This window comes from Notechis scutatus, chromosome 5 (genome assembly GCF_049901735.1).
Source record: "Notechis scutatus isolate UNSWTSFEM ecotype Mainland chromosome 5, rNotScu1.2, whole genome shotgun sequence".
NCBI lineage: Eukaryota > Metazoa > Chordata > Lepidosauria > Squamata > Elapidae > Notechis > Notechis scutatus.
This window is the reverse complement of record NC_142013.1, coordinates 84,158,449-84,179,545: the sequence shown is the minus strand read 5'-3', so window position 1 is coordinate 84,179,545 and position 21,097 is coordinate 84,158,449. Positions and strand designations below refer to the sequence as shown.

At 35.9% G+C, this 21,097-nt stretch overlaps 1 protein-coding gene across 2 annotated transcripts in view; it reads right to left on the bottom strand.

Annotated features, from left to right (window-relative positions):
* MRPS9 (mitochondrial ribosomal protein S9) overlaps positions 1-20,889 on the bottom strand; it is a 36,651-nt gene extending 15,762 nt beyond the window's left edge. Inside the window, exons 1-5 of one of the 2 annotated variants that reach the window (XM_087967189.1) lie at positions 20,635-20,889; positions 12,812-12,994; positions 2,047-2,109; positions 1,920-1,950; positions 1,460-1,539 (exon numbers count right to left, since the gene is read on the bottom strand). In XM_087967189.1, the coding sequence (XP_087823315.1) occupies positions 1,460-1,539; positions 1,920-1,950; positions 2,047-2,109; positions 12,812-12,994; positions 20,635-20,724 (447 nt within the window). In that variant the 5' untranslated portion in view covers positions 20,725-20,889. Of the gene's footprint in view, positions 1-1,459; positions 1,540-1,919; positions 1,951-2,046; positions 2,110-12,811; positions 12,995-20,425; positions 20,577-20,634 lie in introns of those variants that run through there. The other variant, XM_087967190.1, reaches the window with a different exon arrangement.
* Positions 20,890-21,097: the final 208 nt, after the last annotated feature.

Here is a 21,097-nt window from a genome sequence, read left to right as displayed (position 1 = left end):
AGAGGACACGCATAGTGTGTGTGAGAGGTGCAGGTTGGAAAAGGGTGAGGAGAATGAGTGGGCAGCCAGGAAAGGGATGGTGAGGATGCAAGGGGGTGTATGAGAGGTGCTGTGTGGGTTGAAAAGGGTGCAAGGGGATGCAAGAAGGCATCACACGGATCATGGAGGGTGCACAATTGTAGTAGCTACTGAGATCCTATGGATGGCGCTAGATGCTAGCAGCAAACTGCAGTGTCTAAAAACCTATCTAGAGCCTCTTGGCTACTTGCATGATCTCATTTCCTATCTTGGTGAAGGTGGAAAGTCCCGGACTTTCCAGATATATAGGTGATCTCATTTACTAACATCACCACTAGTCTTAAGGATAAGTTGAGAGGTTGTACCAATGTGGTTGAGAGGTTTCACCCATGTGGGATCTATTCTCCAATCCAAATATTGTATCTATGCTACTCTTTGCTTGTAAAAATAGTATAAAATAATAAATACCACATAGGTGGTCAGACATCTTGGCACCCTGCACAATGACTGATCATTGAAATCCATCACACAATGGCTGACATGGTACAAGTACAGAGTGGCTGAGAAAGATGCACAGATGGGGGGAAACTTACCCCAGGAACTTGTGATTTTCTCTGCTAGCTTCTCCACTGACTTTCTGAGAAAGCCAACACGAAAGGTTGCAAATGGAAATCATGTATTGCAGGGTACTTAGTAATTGGACATAAAAGAAATCTGTGTGCCGGTTGCATGGCACAGATTGTGATCACATGATAGGTGGGATGGCCTGAATTAAAAGGATTGGTTGTAACCACCATTTGTTCAGCACTGTTGTAATTTGGAACAATCACTAACTGAAAGGTTGTAGGTCAAGAACTATGAGTAGCACTTTTGGTGTCTTCCTTCTTGTTCCCTGGTTACTCCTTCAACTTTTTTTCAACCCACTTCTCATATTTTTAGTTTTCACCTTGTCATTCTCTGCTAGACATCTTATTTTAAAAAGAGCAGCCTCAACTATGGTGAAATCCACCACTTTTCATTTATATAGCAGATTGACTGCAAACCACCACAGAAGTAATAAGCAGGTCTGTTGTGTGCTTAAATCTCAAGCTACTATCTGAATTTATGTTTAAATATTCAAGTATTATAAGAATTTCATAAATATATATTTATAATGCTTTCAATTGAAAAATACTATATATTTTAAATAGAATTATAATGGCTGAAAATGTGTGGTATATTGATGAACAAAATAAAAAAAATTATAAAAGGTGTAAGTTTCATTTATCGTATCCTTACATTTTTAATAGCTAGATCTATTTGATACTGATGGAACCAAACCAAAGCTTAATTGGAGAATAAGCCATCAATTCCTTATTTGGTAATTAGTTTTCCTCAAAAGAATATTGCAATTTAAATAAGTACATTGTATTTTCAGGAGAAAAAAAATTAAACCACTTACATGCATTAAAGAATAGTATGATTGCTTGCCAGTATAAAAGAGAAAATTAAATGGACGACCATCTTCATCCCATTGAATAACTGAAGAAATATAAACATAAACAGCAGTAACTATACAACTCTAAGCGAATATACAATCCCCCCACCTCAAAGAGAATTACACCTAAAACAGGACATCCTTTGTATCTGAAAGAGATAACATTTACTATTTGCATAATTGTCTCAATTTATTTTTTAAAATCTAAACAATCATACAACATATGTGAATGATCTTAGGAGTGTTTTCCTTATACAATACTCTTATCCCAAATAAAACATAACTAGAGACTTTCCAAAGCATCTGAATAAACAAGAACAAGAAAAATCAAGAATTTAAGTTGACAGACCAGACATTGTATGGGACATGTATTAGTGCTTTGGAACCCACCTCATGTACAAAGCATGTGCAAATCTCCACTTACCACTTGTTTTTGGAAACACTTCATCAGGGTGCTGTTTAAAGTAGAGAAAAAATAGTTTATTAATATAATTATTACTGTACTGAGATAGTTATATTCTGATTTTGATAGCACTGCATAATGTTCTTACCTTCATCAAAGGCCTGGCCCTTTTTTCAAATAGACCAGAAGGAAATAAATAGGCAATTGCTTTCTGTAAACAAAAGTAAAATCAGATTTTTAAAAACATAATGATAATCATAGCTTCCTATTAGAATATTAGCTTTTGGTATCATATAATTATTATTTCAATTAATAGATAATGGAACTTAAATTGTAGGTCCACTAAGTGACAGTAGGTATAAAAAGAAATAACAGGTGTGGGATACTGACACAAGTTCAGAATAAAGGAATGAGACATTTAAAGCAGATATTCAAATGCATATTCACTTCATTAACATTCCAAAATCAAAAGTTAATTTAAGAGTGAAAAAAATCATTGTTCAGAAATAAGAAATCTAATCAATGTAATATTAACCGCAAAATTATCTACCATTGGATCATAACTTCAGAATTCTATTTTCAAGTTCTTACATAATTTGCTTGTTAGTTCTATCTAGTAACATTAAATATCAGAATTAATTCATGTACTGTCCTTCTAATAAAGGAACATATATAGTTGAATTCCCCAAGATATTCTTTAATGAAGAGAAGGAAATAAATTCCTTTTTGAAAACCCATAAGAAATTTTCTGGCTAGCTTATTTTGTTTCGGGTGTGCTTTCAGTGAAAATAAACATGGTCATTATCACTGATAAAGACTTCTGTGAAATTTTAGGAGTTTTACACAATTTCCATGCAACTAAAATAACAGGGATTATATATAAACTTTGCTGATCATTGCTGTCATCATTCTCTAGACAGGCATAAATTTTAGCTCCACTTTTTCCCTACTAAAATAGTGGGATTATTGAGAAAGCTTGATTTATAAAACTGAGGTAATGTTAATGCAAGAAAAGCAGGAAAGCTCAATCCATTCAAGATAATTTAAGGCTCTTTTGACTGGTAGCCTCCATTTGTCTATAAAACAGAATCCTTTGGATTCTGGTGATTTTCACTGTTACAACTAATTCTGTGTGAAAATTCGAGCAATGTACTGTCAATCAACAGACTAGAAATGTAGATTCTCTGAACCACAGAAGTACTTGAAGAATCTGAATAATGGGTAGAGAATTGGATTGCTACAAGCTTGTAACTACTAGAATGCAAAATTTTGAAATTCAAACAACCATGAATTTGAATTATTTCAAATTTTAAGCTTTTATTGCACTCCTATATGAAGCTTGTTTGTTCCACTATAGAGGCAAAAAAAAATTAACCCTTCTAACAATTATCTGAAGGGATTCTAAAGAAGTCACTTGACAAAATGGAGAATTGCTTTACTTAGGGAGAAAAAAATAAATAAAACCAGAATATATAAGCTGCTCTGTCTCAATAGGCAACTGAATTCTGACTTAAAAGAAGCTGAAAAGTCTTAGTTTTTCCTAAGATAAAAGAAAATAATTCATTCACTTGGAGTTATAAGAAGGCTGATTTAATTTTATTTCAATGTTGTACAGTTAATAAAATCTGTTACTTTGCAAATTAGAGGATTCTGATGAGCAAGCTTGTTACTCAAAGTTATTATGTCAACAGAGATAGGTAATAGGAATGGAACCAAATAAGTAATGGAACCAAATAAGGAAACAATTCTGAGGCAGTTTTATTTGAGGTGGGGTGGGGACACTAAATTTACTAACCAGTTTATCCCACAAATGTTTGCAACAACAGACAAATGTTTAGTTGTTTTGAAGGATAAAATAAATAAAGACCTAGGGTGACTACATGCTCCTTGTGAGCATAGTACATGAAAAACTGTGAGGAAAGCTGTGTATTTTTAGGATTTTGTATTGAGGCAACTAGCATGATGTGCTTGAATGATCATTTGTTACACCTGTTAATTATTTTGAAATGTTTTTATTGTAATGCCATGATATCCACATAGCGCAGTCATATACAATCATGTATAATTCATTATGAAAATGAATGTTAAACTATTGTGTCAAGAAATAGTAATACAAAAAAATTATCTACAGTGATAAGAAATAGACTCAAGCAAGCAGTTAATATTTTCTTTTCTGAAGAAATGTGTTGCATTATAATTATATTAACTCAAGGATATTTCTTATCAATAGTATTTTCTGTGGACACAGACTAGTTTGTCAGCACTGTCAGCCTACTTAATATGTGTGGAGTGTATAAAGATCTCACCTATTACTTTATTAATATCTTATTGGCATTCCAAACAGGGATTCTGAGAACTCAGCAGCAAACAAAAAGGATTAGCTTGATTTTATAGAAGGGTATTTTGATTCTCTTAGTGGCTTGATGAATTCCCATTTGTTAGTCAATGGGGATATTGTACATACACAAAATAGGTGAACATCCATTTGTGAACAAATGGGGATTAATTATAATGACAATAGAAAAACCCATAGCGAGCCAACGGATATTAAACACCACATAAAGCAACATGTCAAAAGAATATATTATGGAATATTGGGACCAACTGTGTATACCTAAGTAGTCTACTCTATAAGTAGTCTTCTCTATATTTGCTTCTGTTTGATGATTCAAATAATCTCAGCTATGAATGCAAAAACTCCTGACGGCAACATTGCTATATTTAAAGCAGAATAGCCCAATATCTGCATATATGCTAAAGACATAGAAAACAAGCCTAAGGCAATGACCAATACATCATTAATTAAGATTTTTTGCAGGTCATGTCACTTTTTACTACAATTTCCCTATCAGGGAATGATCACCTTGCTCATTTCCTGAAAATTAAAGTCCAGTGATTAAAATGGATATCTACTAAGCAAATATCACTTGGCTGAGAGCTTCCAAAAATCTCCTGTTAGACTCACAATAGGGAAGTTGGTTGGCAAGCTCTGACTTTAAATAATACTTTTGAGATATTGCATAATAAATGCAAAAGGCTCTTTTTTATCTAATCTAACAGCACTTGAGATAGCTGCATAGAAAATTTACCTGCAGAAAAATGTCTGATTCTGCCACAGTCAATTGACCATAAGTGAAGTAATAGTACAATGGCAGTTTAAGAACTCTTATTACAGCCCAGCCAACTTTATAATTGTGCTACTATTATGATAAGGGCAGTACATTTTGTAATGAAAATTTCTGCAACTTCTTGTGCACATATTTATTTAAAATCTTTATTTTTTCTTTACTTGCCATGGAGCTCAAACCATAATTTCATAAGTAATTCCGGCTTTGTCCATTCTCACAGTACCTCATCAACTTCAAACCAGTATTCTTTTTTTTTTTAAATACCATACTATCTTAGTCCAAATAAAGTGACTCCTTCATCTCAAGTTCAAAATAAAAGCTAGCAATGGATGTATAGTTGGATTAAACTACTGAGAGAAAAGGAAACGATTAAGTAAGAGTTCATATATTTAAAACCAATACTGTATTATATATATCAGTAATGAAATATTCATTCTGGCCCATCTATTAAGAGAAATATACACTGAGACCATAACTGTTTTTAAAGTAAATTCTGTTGTAATTTGACAGTTCAAAGGGATTTCACAGGAAATTAGCATAAGCAGGAATTGTAAGTAATAGGAGGAAAAAACAGATATTGTTTCAAAATGATTATATACAATTCCTATTCAAACACAAACTATTCTGTATCAGACAATATAGTTTAGATGAGCTTTATAACTTTTATTTTATCAAGCATGGTATTTTTATGCCAAAAATTACCAAATTACCTTCCTGATTATACTAGAACATTTATGCATTTGAAATATTATGTTTGTGTTGCACTAGGAATTATTAAATGCATTATTTTACTATCATACACAATCTTGTGAAGATAACATTAATATTTTCAAAAGATAACATTAAAAGTGTTTTTTAAAACATACCAGCATTTTATAGTATTCTGAAATCTAGGTATTAAAATTAGGCCACAGTTTTTCCAATGCTCTCAAAGTTAACTATAGCAATGAAAAATACTGCTTTATCACTAGTAATACAATACAAAGACACTTTCAACATAAATAACAATTCCTGAGTTGTATTCCTTTTGGAAAAAAGTTATCTTGCCATTAAAAAAAGAGAAAAAAACATACTTTCTTTACTATTTGAAGCAAGCATTTGTGAATGAAGTAGTTTCTTAAAACTTTTTTTACACTGGAAATGGCCTATCTTTCTCTAATAATCAAGAAGTTTGATCTTCCCCTAACCCACTAAGGTCTTTCACAATCTCACAGTAATTCAGTATCCAAGTGATGGCAGCACATAGCCAAGCTTGGCTGGTTTTGAAAAGCTACATAAAGTTAGACCTAGTTAATATTTTGATGGGAGACCACCCTCAAGAAATCCCAGGACTACAGATTAGATTACCAAGATGAAAAAAACATCCTGAAATAAGACCACAAACCATTTTTATATTGTTGCCAAGAAAGCTATATGGGCACACTTATAATATCATCCAAAGCAATGCTCAATGCTTATGAAATATTGTGAAAAATGGTAGATCAAATGGAATGAGCAAAACAAATAAAAAAGTTGTATCAAATTGTATATAATTCTGCAATATTTAATCAAGCATTATTTCCCTTAAAACTTAAGTTTCAGCTTTCTTTTTATTTGCTTAATGTTAAAGGATTTGACTGTTCAAAAATAATTCTTTATTTCTTATGTTAAAAGTTAAATCACAAAATAAAAAAGATTATGTTCTCAAGTCAGGGAAAAGCACTAGGTCAGGACTGCAATCTCTATTAATTAGGTATCCCAGCTGGGCAGCGGGTATGCAGCTGTTAACTTGATCAATGACTTACCTAAATGTCATCTCTACTGATTCGCTTATAAATTACTAGCAAGTGAGACTAATGTACAGGTGCTAATTTATTTAAACTGTTCTCTAGATTTCTACATAGCTTTATAAACTGCATCTGGCACCTAATGTTAGCTGTCAGTTGTACTTAGACATGCCTGTCCTAACGACTCTGTTCATTAGAAATGAGCACAAATTTATGAAATATTGTGAAAAATGATACATCAAATGGAATGGGCAAAGCGAATCAATTAGAGAAACTTCATACTGCATATTCACACATAGGAGAATAAAACATCCTGATTTCAGAGCACGGTCTATAATACCAATTAAAAAGCAATTGGTAAGCTTCTGTACAGTTATATATCAATTTACTGGGCTTTTCCCCCCTAAGACTCATGGTGTAATTTATAGCTTAGCTTTTTTATTTCTAAAAAAATTAAGCCTCTAGTAAAGTACTGTTCTGAGCAAAAACAACCTGTGAAAGCAATGACAATGCTGTCAACATATTTCTTTGTAGGACTTGCTTCAAAACATGTATCCAAAATGCCAGAAAGAAAAGAACCATAGGATGTCTACTTTGGAAATGCACTGCATGCACTGATTAACAGTAGACAACAGGAGATGCCTAAGCACTAATCAGAAGGAATTATTGCCATTCCAAGTGTAAACCCCGATAATTCTGCCCATAGTATTAAGAGGCTTTTATATTTTGTAACAGAAATTTAATTATGTATAGCAGGCACTGTTACACAATCTAAGTATTTACAACACCTGATATTATAAGAGCAAATTGAACATTCATTATATACACTATGCTAAGTAACAGCACTGTGCAACCCCCCCACCCCCCAAAAAAAAAACAGAAACTGTGCCTTGTTGCAAAGCTGAAACATACTCTTTCGAAGTTTTTGCAAATAACTCTTAGAAGGGTATGATTTGGCAGAACCTAACTAGGAAATTTTAGTTCTTTCAGGTTTTGACACAAAATATAATCCAGGGAGGTCACAGACTGAGAGAAAGCCCAGTACAACTCTTCCATGTATCAATTTGACCATTAATGTTCCCAGAGTCTTCATTTCCCAATGCCACTACTGGTGTGCTTAGTTTTTGCCCACTGTCCTCGTGAAAGACTTCTACCTGGAACATGCATGCTTTGGTCTGTCTCCATACAAAACATACATGTTTCAATCTGTATATGGACTAGAAGCAGTTATAAATAAGTACAAACTTATTCAATAATATATTACTCTTTCTTGACATCTTTTTAAAAGAAAAAAATGAGTTCATTTAAAATTAGACAAGTAAGATTTTCAAAATATGCACCCCTTTTCTTGAGGAAACAATGATATCCTAGAAGAGTTGTGGTAAATTCTGCTATGACTTAATTACTGGATTTTACTCCTGTTTCCCCACTTCTGGGAGCCATTTGCTTTTGTCTAGATTTGAAATGATTTTCCTGCTCAAAGATGCTGCTTTCTTGTCTATTAAAATGGTCATATTTTCCTTCATTTCTTATTTGGGAGCAAACAGTGCTGTCATATGAATACTGGTAAGCCAATATATAAAAAAGCAGTTGGATGGGAAGGCAGTACTTGCAACCAATGTGGGCAACCACACATATTCCATTTTTCCATACTTCACCTTCCTTTAGATGCTTCTTCATTGATCACATTGAAGACTTCAGTTAATCAATGATGGAGAAAACAGCTGGGAGGTGGATATTTATTGTCATTATACTGCATAAACCAGGGATCCCCAAACTTGGCAACTTTAAGACTTGTGGACTTCAACTCCCAGAATTCCTCAGCCAGCTATGCTTAAAGTTGCCAAGTTTGGAGACCTCTGGCATAAACAAACATTAACTGGTTGTTTTGTTTTTAAAATCTCCTTTTCCTTGCTAGGTCCCTAATTTCTAGGCTAAATCAGTATTCATTAACACAATCGGTTAAGAAACTGGTCAAGGTGCCAATAATTTCCTTTCAGCATTTCTACTCAAATGCTATATAAAAAGCAAAGAAGGACTTGGGTGACTTAGAAGCAGAAAAGTTTCTGCAAGAGAAACACAAGAATTGGAGTATGGATGCTTAAATTGAAAAATGAGCCAGAAAAACATGTTTTAAATTTTATTTTCTAAATATTTTTATTTTATGTTTGATAAAATAACATTTCAGTCCTGTTTTGATTTTGCTAATTCCACCAGTCAATTCATTATTTGTAATCACTAAATTATGCTAACAAAACTCCTAGGAATTTTCTTCACATGAAAGCTTGATTTTGACTTCCCCCTCCTCTTCTCACAAGCCTTGAAATAAATCTGAATAACTGTTCATGCCTACTGAATGTCCAGGCTTGCTTTATCCTTCTTCTGATGATCACAACTTCCATCTTATTATTCCTTTCTTCTCTGGAAGTACTGTGAAGTTGAAAGCATAAACTTTGGAACTGTATTTTAACTATGAAAAACTGAGCTTTGTGAAAAATAAATAAAAATCAGGAATATATTATGTATTTCTGACTGCTGTGGTACATGTTGCTTTTGATTCAAGAGAAAATTAGAGCTCCTGAAACATTCCAAACATGCCCAACAAAATGATTTTTACCCTTGGTAAATTAAACAACATGTATATATTCAAGCCTAAATAATTGGCTACTCATTATAAGAGTTTAAATGGTACATGGCCCTGTAAGCATATGCTTAGTACAGTCACTCAGAGAACAATGGAATCCTATATAAATATGGCTTCATGCTGGTGTACTTAGCAGAAAGGTCAAAATTTGAGCCACACTGCTAACAAACTGTAAAATGATCTGAGTAGAAAACCTCTCCTTTTGTTCAAATCCCATAAGAGAATTCAGTTTCAGATATTAGAATTGTACACCTTCTACCAAACAACATGCATGAATTTTTCATCCGTCCTTTAAAAATACACCAACAGGAGAATTAAAAGACATAATTTAAAAAACAGAAGTAAAATATAAGAATTGCCTTGCTAAAAAAAAAAAAAAAAGAATACCATCATAGTATTCAATTTTTCAATAGTAATCAGATCAGTTAGATCAGTGCTAAGAGACAGGGTACAATGATAATATTTCTTCCCTTATTTGTCCCACCATTACTTCTTTAGAAGTATGTGGAAGTTTAATTGTCATTAAACCAATCGACTTCTGCCATAGTCTGATGCTCAACTACAAAAATCATTAAAAAAGGAATGAGGGGTTTGCCAGGCTTCGGCGGCGGCGGGGATTCACGATCCTGCGCGATCCCTGTTGCGCTAGCCGTCTTGGTGCCTCCGATCCTGACGGATCTGGAGGATAAGGCTGCCCCGTAGAGGCAGCCGAAGATAGGGAGGATCCGGAGAGGGGTTTGGGGGTATTGCAGACCCCCTCCCCACCCGGCATAACCTCCTTTTCTCAAGACGGTGGAGCAGCGGTCAGCAATGGCCGCCACAAAGAAGCCGGCAGCTGGATAAGATTGTGCTGGAGGAAGAAGGAGAAAGAAGAAACAGGAGAAGTGAAAGTGCTGGCTGAGCCGGGAGAATAACAACTTTTAAATACCCTGGAAACTGAATTGCTTGAATTGCCTGAAAGATACACTGTATCCCTAAGAAGATTGGAAAGCGGCGGAGAAAGCTGTCAAGGGAAAGTTTTTTTTTCTTCTTCACTCTCCCATCCCATATAAAGCCAAGGGATAAAGGATTCCTGGACATTGGATTTAACAACTTAAGAAATCGGAAAACCTGAATTGGAGGTATGGATTTCTGAACAATTAAAGGAAAATTATTGTTGTAAGTGGGTAGGGAGAGGGAAAAAAAATAAATTGGAGCAGAATTTGAAAAAGGAGGAGATTGCCTAGAACTTTAAAGAAAGATATATCTTAATTGGAACTTTTTGATTAAACAGTAACCCCAGAAAGAGAAATACAAGAAAGAAAGAAAAAAGTATTAAAAGAAATAGTTTATTTGGATTCTTTGGTGACTTTGGAACTTTTTGGAATTATTCTTGATTAAAAATACTTGGGTGGTTGTTTTGGAAAAAGTTTTTCTCTTCACGATGGCATTGCTTGTGGATGAACTAAAAATTGAATATCAAAAATATAAAAAAGAAGAACAAGATGGAAAAGATACTTTGGGCACTCTTTTTCAATTTCTAGAAATGGCGGTATGCACTTATGAAAAATTGACTACGCAGCAGGATGACTGGGACAAAGAAGAAGAAGAAGCCATTTTTGATGAACAATGGGTTCCTTTTGGGGAGGAGGAGAAAGAGGAAAAGAAAAAGGGGATTTTAAGGTTTGAAAAAACAATCAAAAAAGAGAAAAATGAGATGAAAGGTGGATACAAGGTTAGAAAACAACAGAAAGAGGGTAAGCAGAAGAAGAAAAGGGAGGAAGAGAGACAAAGGGCAAGGAGAAAATAAGCAAGAGAGAAAGGAGGGGATGAGAAGCCTTAATGGTGGGAAGCAAGATTTTAAAAAACAAAACTTATTTAGAGACAATGGGTAAATCTAATTGGAAGGATTCTGGAAGGTACATAAGATTGTGTTTTTATATGTGTATTTAGAGTAAAATGTTTAAGATATAAATGAGTATCAATATATATGATTAGATTTTTAATGGTATTGATAGTGGTTTTATATGCTTTTATTTTGTTTTTTGTTTTTCTCATAAAATTTATTCTATAATTTTAGAATGTACTAAACAGAATCCCAATATAAACTAAGTGTTATATTAAGTATTATAAAGTTAGGGGAAAGAGTCAAAGGCGTCACTCCAATCAGTGTACAGGAGAAGTATATTTAAAGAGAAAAGATGAATGGATAGCTGGAAATAGAACAGACAAAGAATGATAAGTATTATGAATTGAATTGAGATAAGATAAAATAAAAATAAGAAAGATAAAAGAGGGAAGAAGCTATATAGAAAATTGAAAATGGTAATAAGATATGGAATGATATATAAAGTAAATATGATTTTTGAATTTGTGTCTGTGCGAAGAGTTTTAACCCGGGATCAAGCAGCTTTCAGAAAAGATGTTTTATGTTTTGTATGTTTTATGTTTTGTATGTTTGTGTATTGTTTTTGAAAGGCAATAAAATTCTAATTAGCAAGAAATATAATTTGGATAATAGAATGAAAAGGAGAAGTTGGGATAAGATACGAAGTTGAACAGATAATGTAAATATATATTACAATTTGGAACTATTTTGTATGTTCTATTGGTTTTTTTTAGAAAAGATCTTTTATGTTATTATGCCTTGATTGTTTGTGTATTGTTTCGTAAAACTAATAAAATTTGTTTAAAAAAAAAAGGGGAATGAGGAAGAATTAGGTTAGAAGAAAAGTACTGTTAGATTTGGTAGTTTTATTTAAAATTTCCACGAAATGTTATAAAACAGATAATCTAGTACAAGTAATAAAATAAATAAATTTACAAGCTTTTGGCTCACTACCCAATACTTAATGAAACAAGAAATTAAAGAGAAACTGAAGTCTAATTTTAGGCGTATTTGCTCAGAAATAAATTCCCATGGATCAACCTCTAAAGCAGGGTGTAATAGCTGCTGCCCAAATCATTGGTCTTAGGAAAAGGTCACTTGAGTTGCTGTTATAGTATCATACGTGAAATCCACCGCCCAGCATAAATATACCTACCAGGTCAAATTATAGATAAATGCTTCAAAATGCTATATAAAGCCCAACAGTGGTTCTTAACGAACTCAGATCAAGGGGATTATCCATTAGTAGTTTTAAAAAGAACCTGCTGTGCTTTAGCAAGATGGAGTATAGAGTTCTACCCTGTGAAGCCTGACCTTGCACAGTAGTAGGGGTAGAATCTCTATTCAAAGCCATCACTGTAATGTTTTCTATGTACAGTAGTATTCTCTGGTATGCTGACAATTCGATTAAAATTCACAGAGAGCTGAGGGACTCATGCTGAAGCAAAGAGCTTTCAATTCTGAAGCTCTGCAGTAAATTACTTCTCCAACTGCGCAACCATACTTACATCAATATCCTCTTGGGCAAAACTTTCTGGATCTTCTCCCATCATGTTAGCTAAATGTCTCTTTCCTATGTTGAACTCTTCAATCTGTTTTTTAATAAAAGATTCTGTATATTGTTTAGGTCTTGGAGGAGCACTACTTTTCTTCTGCGACACTGAAGTGGTAATGCAGATTAACCTTGCCATCTAAGAAGGAAAAGCACAAGGAAGCTTTTAAAAACAGAAGCATTCATTAATGTCTGAAGATACATGGTACCACAATTGTGCTGAAGTTAAACAAGCCTTGGCTTCGTTAGTACCTGGATGAGACTGTCTGAGTCTTTATGTATCACTCTGATTTGATGATGAAACAAAGAGTATAATAAATACATTGTACACACACACACACATGCACCTCACCTACATATAAGGAAAATGTGTTACAGTTCAACCACAAGCAGCCATTGTGGAGACAAAGGATCACAAGTAATATTTTGGATGGTTGAGGGAGATAAAAGTTTTGAAGAGATTTTTTTTTAAGCTTCTTGTCTCTTTTAAGCTGCATGTTTTGTATATTATCTTTTATCTGAAAATCAGATAACTTCATGTTACCATATTTAGATTGCAAAAATCTAGTCGTTACATGGCCTAAAAGAGATGAAGAAAACCTTTGCTTATTATTGCCATTTAATAGTTATCCAGATTTTTGCAACCCAAACAAATTTACATTTTTTATCCTGTCATTGTGGACATAGGAACGTTCAAAAACCACAAAACAGGTTTTAGAAGCCTTACATTGTCCACCCGAGGTCTAGACCAAAGAAATTTTACTTTAATTGACTTGGGAAGCTTGTAAATCAAATAAATATCCAATCCATATGTGAACAATGCTTTTACTGTGTTAATAATAAACAAAATATCACAAAGTATATGTGGGGCAAAATTCATCTTACAAAGATTTTCTGTTAATAAGTATCAATTACACGGAGTGTTGCAAAATCAGCATGCAAATTTAAAAAACACTCCAGTAACTGGCTTATATGGACTTGCCCAAGACAAAAATGAATAAAGTTTTTTCTCCATGCTTGTTTCCTTGTTATTCCACATAATAAAGATTAAAACAATAGCATTTTGAAAATTTAACATCATTAACCAGGCCAGACTCCATTGGAATCGCATAGCCAATAAATTTAAACAAACAAGCAAATGGGCAAATATATCTGGAAGGCCAGCATGAAGAGTTACTTTTTTAAAAAAGTGCTGCATAACACGTAAATAAAAATTAGCTTTGTTGAAAAAAAAAAAACTTGTAATCTAGCAACACTTCCTTTGTTTGTTATCAGCTTTAAACACTTACACATAGTATGTGTCCTGTAGCAAATCCTCATTAAGAAATTCATCTGAAAAGTTTTTCTAAAGTTAAACTGCACAAATCTGTGTATGATTCAGCAAATCTTCATATAAAATAATCCAATTCATATTATTCATACGAAAATATGTATATTAAATATTAAGTATTCATGGACTTGAAATTGTAGGAGTACTAGTACTACTAGTAGTAAATTTTACTACTTTTAATAGCAACCTTCTAACCCGAGCATACTACAAGTAAGTATGGTAGCAAGATTAATGATTGATTGAAAAATATCTGGCATCTGCCCTGTAAATGAATTCTCATTAAGGGCTATTCTTTCCTAATAAACTTTGTGTTTGGAACAGATGTCACAGTGAAGCAAGTTACCATTTATGTTTGCAAACTGCCTGCCTCAAACACTAAGGCACAACTCATTTATGTGGTCCTACTGAAAATAACTAATAATCAGGCAAAGTGTACCTGTGAAAGTTTCATACAGTATGTACAGAGAAAGGAAGACTGTTGTGTGCACTGCTTCTAGTACAAAGAAGCCTATGGGAAGGGCAATAAGGGCTTTACTTAAGATTTTATTGCTGCTAAAAATCAAGATACTCAGGATGCCAAATGTCACCTCAACAGCTCAATCTAGATAGCAATGAAAAGCAGTTCTTGCACTGAATCTGCATTTCTTCTGAATTCTGGTATTTCTTTTGAAAGAAGTTTAAAGGCAAACAATTTGTAAAATACAATCTTAGTAATAAATACTTGATGCAAGAATGGTTTCAATCACTTTTTTAAAAAATTGTTGTTCTCCAGACATTTGGGAATCCAACATTTTTAGTGTTGGGCATCAGTTACTTTAGCTATACTAAAGCACCTAGACATAGGGTCTAAGTCAAGGAAACAGTAGAACTGGTGTCAGAAGTCGCTAATTATTCTTTACAACTTCAGATGAGGACTTTTGAGCATCTTTTTCTACTACTTACCATCTAGACCTAGACAGGCCATTTAAAAATCCTGATTCAGAAGCTGAACAATTTATTCCGTCCCTCTTAAAACCCTAGTGCATCATAGCAAGTACACTTCCTGCTCAAAACAATGATTCTCAAAGGCAGTTATCTTCCAGCTTTTGTGGAAGATGGCAAGATATGGCTAGACAGATTTGTTTTTCTTTTACCAAGATAATCAGTGGGTAAGACAACTGTAATTTCAATCAAGCACTCTGCCAAAAGAACAGAAGAAGCACTGGCAAAGCAGTAATGGCTCAAGCTTGGCAAAGAGCCAACTTCATGTACTTCTTTATTTGTCCTGTGTTCATATTAACAAAGCTTCTCAGCAGTCTAATTATTCTATAAACAGATTATTGAAGTTGTCTCCATGGAAAGAAATAAGTGAAGAAAACCCCCAGAAATTGGAGAATGCAGTTTGGCTGCTATATCCAATAGACCAAGCTAAATAATTTAGAAAATATGCCCATTCAGCTCATACTTTCTGAAGAGTACTGGACACATATCCATTTTATTTCTCTGCTCTGCAGAATTTTAAATATATCTTTTCCAATATATCATTTTAGGGAAACAGATGAGAGAAATTGATTTTAGATCCAGAAGAATTGGGATTATGCTTCATCCTAAAATTACGTTAGGGACACTTTACAACTTGCATTGCTTAGTGGTGGAAATTTTGATCCCACTTAGCATTATTGACAATTATTTGTACTACATGACATTCCTTGTTAGTCAATATAGAGGCCATGTACATATAAAAGAAAGGTAAAAATAAAGGTTTCCCTTGTCCAGTCGTATCTGACTCTAATACACACTGCTCCTCTCTGTTTCCTAACAGAGGGAGCCAGTGTTGTCCAAAGACACTTCCACAATCTGTTGCCGGCATGACTATATACCGAAGTACATGGAATGCTGCTACCTTCCCACTGAAGTGGTACCTATTTATCTACTTGCATTAGTGTGCTTTAAACTGCTAGGTTGGTGGGAGCTGGGGCCAGAAATCCTGTCACGCAGTACTCCAATCTCAAACTGCCAATCTCTCTCAATAAACACAGAGTCTTAACCGTGGCTACATCACTTTCCAAAGATACAATATGTCCTCAAAATTTCACCTCTTTTTTTTATCATAAGCCCATAGCTAAGGCACTGCTTTAAATGTTCCATCATGAGTTATTTCTCATGTTATGTCAGCATAAGACTTCCCATGTTGTTAAGCTAGTGCACATGGAGGAGGTGGACATGGTTGGGGAAAGCAATCTGTTCAGATCCTATTGGTTCTGCAGGTCTGCTGTGAGATGATCCCCTTCTATAGGGTTGATGGTTTGCAGTGCTGTTTTACTTGTGAAGGAGACCAGATTCCCAGTTGCTGCAGATACTTTCTTTGTATGTTATGTGCATTTTCCATAAAGATAACTTAACTGATTGATACAAAAGGGCTTGCTGTTTCTGAATGGTGCAACTTAAAACAATTGAAACAGATATTGCACTTCATGACTTTTGCTCTAGAACATGGGTGTCCAAGTTGCATCATGTTGCCATCATGTGATGTTTCTCGATGTACTTCCCCTTTGCAGAGCTGGGGTGGGCATGGCCTATGCGTGACGCATCTGGCCCACGGGCTGTCAGCAGGCTGTCCCCTGCTCTAGAATAAGATTTCCATTAGGCCCCTGATATATAAGGTGGTAGTACAGGGAACCTTCTGTATGTGTTGGGGATACGGCAGGGGTCCCCCATCCCTGATCCGCGCAAATAAGCAAAGCCCCATCTGCAGGATGCAGGCAGCCCACGAATCATGACTGCGCTGGTCCACGTAAAATCCTCTATTCACGGAACTGGTCCCTGGTGCTCAAAAGGTTGGGGCCGCTGGGAAAGTGCAGGGAGCCCCTTTGCTCTGGCAGCAAAGGAGACCAGAACCATGGCATGCACAGCTACTTTATTCACTGTATTTTGAAAAGAAGGATGAACTATCCATCTACAATTTACAACAATATCATCTTCTCAATTTCCAGCATTTCAACACTACTTATCTAGTGCCTTCACTCAAGTGCACAAATCCAAATGACTGCAAAGCAAAACATAAAAGCATTCTAAGTCTTTGCTGTTGAAATGACGACTTCTGTATAGACCAATAAGCATTTTGCAAAAAGTGTGTGGATGCATCTGATAGCAGCCCACAGCTCAACCCTATTTCCCAAATGTCTGAAGACTCCAAATACACCTAAGTAGCAGCTAAAGCAGCCATATCTGAAATCAGAGTGACCATAAGATTGCCATCATGAGGAACAAACCTTTGCTACCATCTAATGGTCAGAGAGCTAAGGGCAACAGGCCCTTGGGAAAAGAAGACAGAACAGAATGCTAAGGACTGCCTTGATCACATATTCAGGGACAGCAACTGGTGGCTGTTTTTCCCATGTTTGGCATTTCTGACTTGGGCTTTCTGTGGGTTCACAGAATTTAACAGAAAACCTGGTGCAAAATTTCACTTCAGACTTTTATTTAAACAACAGCATCTAGTATTATTGCTTTGCAAGATTATATCTGTATTAGGTGCCTGCCATGACATAATATGGACATAATATGGACTGCAAAGCAATAAACAGAGGTTCAATAATAGACCCTTGGTTGCGCAGTGATTAGACTGAGTACTGCAGGCTACTTCTGCTGCAGCCAGCTGCCTGCAATTTGGCAGACTGAATCTCACCAGGTTCAAGGTTGACTCAGCCTTCCAAATCCTTCCGAGGTCGGTAAAATAAGGACCCAAATTGTTGGGGGCAATAGGGCTGACTCTATAAAACGCTTAGAGGGCTGTAAAGCACTATAAAGTGATATATAAGTCTAAGTGCTATTGCTATTGCTATTCAAGGATAAAAGCTTCATATAGATCTACTATAGATAAGCTGTTATGAAAAAAATCCTGGACTATGAATCAAATGCAAAACTATATTTACAATAAGCTCAAGATTCCAATTCTTCTTTCTTCTATTCACAAGGTGTTAATGGACTAGAAATTATCCTCTTTTAAGTGAGAGTTGTTCTAATTGTCTGACAACAGACAACTCTGATTTCAGATTTTTTTATGAAAACTGTCTCTTACATTAGTTTGTGCAAGTTTTCCTCTTTTTGAAAATAATTATATTAAATATATTTATAAATATAAATATATTGAAATTTAAATTAAACCATCTCGTCTTGTTCTTCAGAATATCCTGATGGTATACTTTCTGTCTGCTAAGTATGTCTGGACCGTGTTCTTGTCCTTTTTTCTTTTATACTTGTATATCAGTAACATCTTTTTTATAAACTCTCACCCTGACACCCTATATTTTCCTACCATTGGTTCCTACTTGTTATAATTCTGAATGTACTGTATTATCTATTTTTTTAAATTCAATACAAATTTGATTATATTCAACATTTCCTTAGCATCAAGACCTGTAGCACTGCAAGGTCACTTTTCTCCAATATTCCTGCTACTTCCACTTTCTCAACTTAATCTTCTGTACTGATTACTATTGCAAAGAATAGCCGAACCTGTTTGTGCCTTCCTCCATTCCTTAAATCAGGAATACGTCTTAGAAGGACATACTTGGTACGATTTTTCTCCCTATAATTTTCATCACTACATTTTCATGCATCCTTGAAAGATCTAAAATTTGTTTTTGGTAGTTTCTCACTCATCTTCTCTTTAATTGAGCAGGCAATGGTAGACACTACAGTAACATTGCTTTTATTTGCTCCTTCACTTATTTAAATCTAATAGTCCCCACAACATTGCCAAATTCATGTATTTGGATTTCTGAGCAGGAATTAAATACTTTTAACTTATTGCAAAAATTCCCCCTTTCTACTGCTACTGTTCCTTTTGAACAAAAGCACGTGCTGGCTGAAGAATTCTGGCAGTTGAAGTCCACAAGTCGTAAAGTTGCCAAGGTTGGAGACCCCTGGACTAAACTATTATTCGCATAACCAGGAGACAGGCTGTAACTCATGCTTAGGATCGCAGGTTCAGACATAAAGTCAAGTTTTCAAGGCCATACAAAAGGCCAGCAGGGATGGGATAGTCTAATCTCACATGAGAACGATGTTCCAAAGGTTTTCGAAAAGGCTCTCCTTCTGGGCCCACCAGCCAACAAATACCTGGAGCATGCCTTTCCGCCAGATCAGGTTGGATGCGTAGAGATGGTCCTGTAAATAAACTGGTCCTGTGTATGTCATGATGGACTTTATAGGTAACAACCAGCATTTTGAATTGCACAATAGAAGCCAATGCAGCTTGTGCAGCAGTGATGCCACATGTGCCAAGAAACTAACCGCTTAGGCCTTTTGAGCCGCTTAGGCCTTTTGAGCCACCTGTTTCGGTCACCTGCTTTTCTGCCCCTAAGCAAAAGTCTTCAGGTTTTTCTTAATCTATAATAATAATATAATAATCTATATATATAAAAGTGAAAAAACCACTCACGTATCATCACAAAATCTCCACAATCGTAAAGCCTGCAAACTTGAAATTTGGCACGTATGTCCTTCTTGGCTTCTAGGTGCTCACTAAGAAAGGATTTTTTGAAATGACCATCAGATCATTAGTATTTCGTATATTATTATTAATATGATCTGATGCTAATGAATTCTACTCCCCCTCCCCACCTGAAATCTGTTCCAAATGCAAAACACAAGCAGAGGAGAGGAGTTTCTATTTCAGTTTTAGTTTCACAGCACCAAGCAGCTTTAGTACAGAACAGTTGAGCTAAGCCACGCCCAGGCTCCTTGCTGTCTTCTTCTCACATAGCAAATATTGTTTCCGTTTCCAAACAGCCCTCACCTCTCTCACACACTGACAGGATGCTAGCCAGATGGATACCAATGGATGCTGGTAGGCAGAGGCAGAATTTCCCCTCCTTATTTTTCTCCCCAAAAAGCGAAGCTCAACAGTGAAGCACGGGTATTGAGCTGGTGCCTTATATTTTCAACTCTACCGGTTTTTTGTTTTTTGTTTAGAAAAAACATACACATAGACATAGCACAGAAATCTTGCAAGGATGCATCAGTCGCGTTCATCTTCTGCAAAGTACGTCGTAACTTTCTTATCACCCCTTTGCAAGCTTATCTGTTTTGAACTCTGACATTGCAGGTAATACACCCGGGATCCCCAGATGCGACATTTCTGCCTACAAATGATGGTCCTAAAACCAACAGACACACACACACACACACCAGACGTTAAATGATTCCGATACTTCAGAAGGGCTGCCTTCTGCGCATGCGGACAACCATATTCACCGCGATTTGCCCCAGGAAAGCGGAGGCTCGGAGTTAAGTCCCGGCTTCGCCTTGCCGCCCCGAGGTCAGACATTTGGGGTCGGGGTGGGGACTGAAGTCAAAGCAGCCCCAGAGCTCAGGCATTGTTGCGGCTACGTGGGACAAGCGGCGCTTTACGCCGCCTTCGCTTCTATTGCACGCGACGGCTTAGCCCCGCCCCCGGACCTTACCTTCGGCCCCACCGGCAGCTTTCTCGTTTTGACCGCCGTGCTCCAGCTGCGGCCCCCCGCCAACACGCGCCCAACCGCCGCGGTTGCCATGCAAACGAAGGAGGGGGGGGGGAGAAAGAAAGAGGGAGAAGAAAGCGCCTCCCCGCTTCCCTTTGCTGCGTGTAGCCTTCAAAGCGCACGCGCAGTGCCAAAGACGCTTGATTCGCGGGCGGGGGGCGAGGAAGTGCGGAAGGACGGAGAGGACAAGCCAATCACGTGACGCGCCTGTTACGTCACGCCTTGGCTTGGGTCTTCGCGCGCTCTTTAAAACGAAAGAATTCTTGTTCTAGCTTTGTGCGTGCAACCTTTGTGTCATGGTGGGCTCAATTCAAGAGGCTGCGCTGCGCAAGGAAAAAAAAACATCTATGAACATAATGCTCCCTTCTTTCCTTTTAGGGTCTTTTCCTTGGTGTTTCGCTGTTAT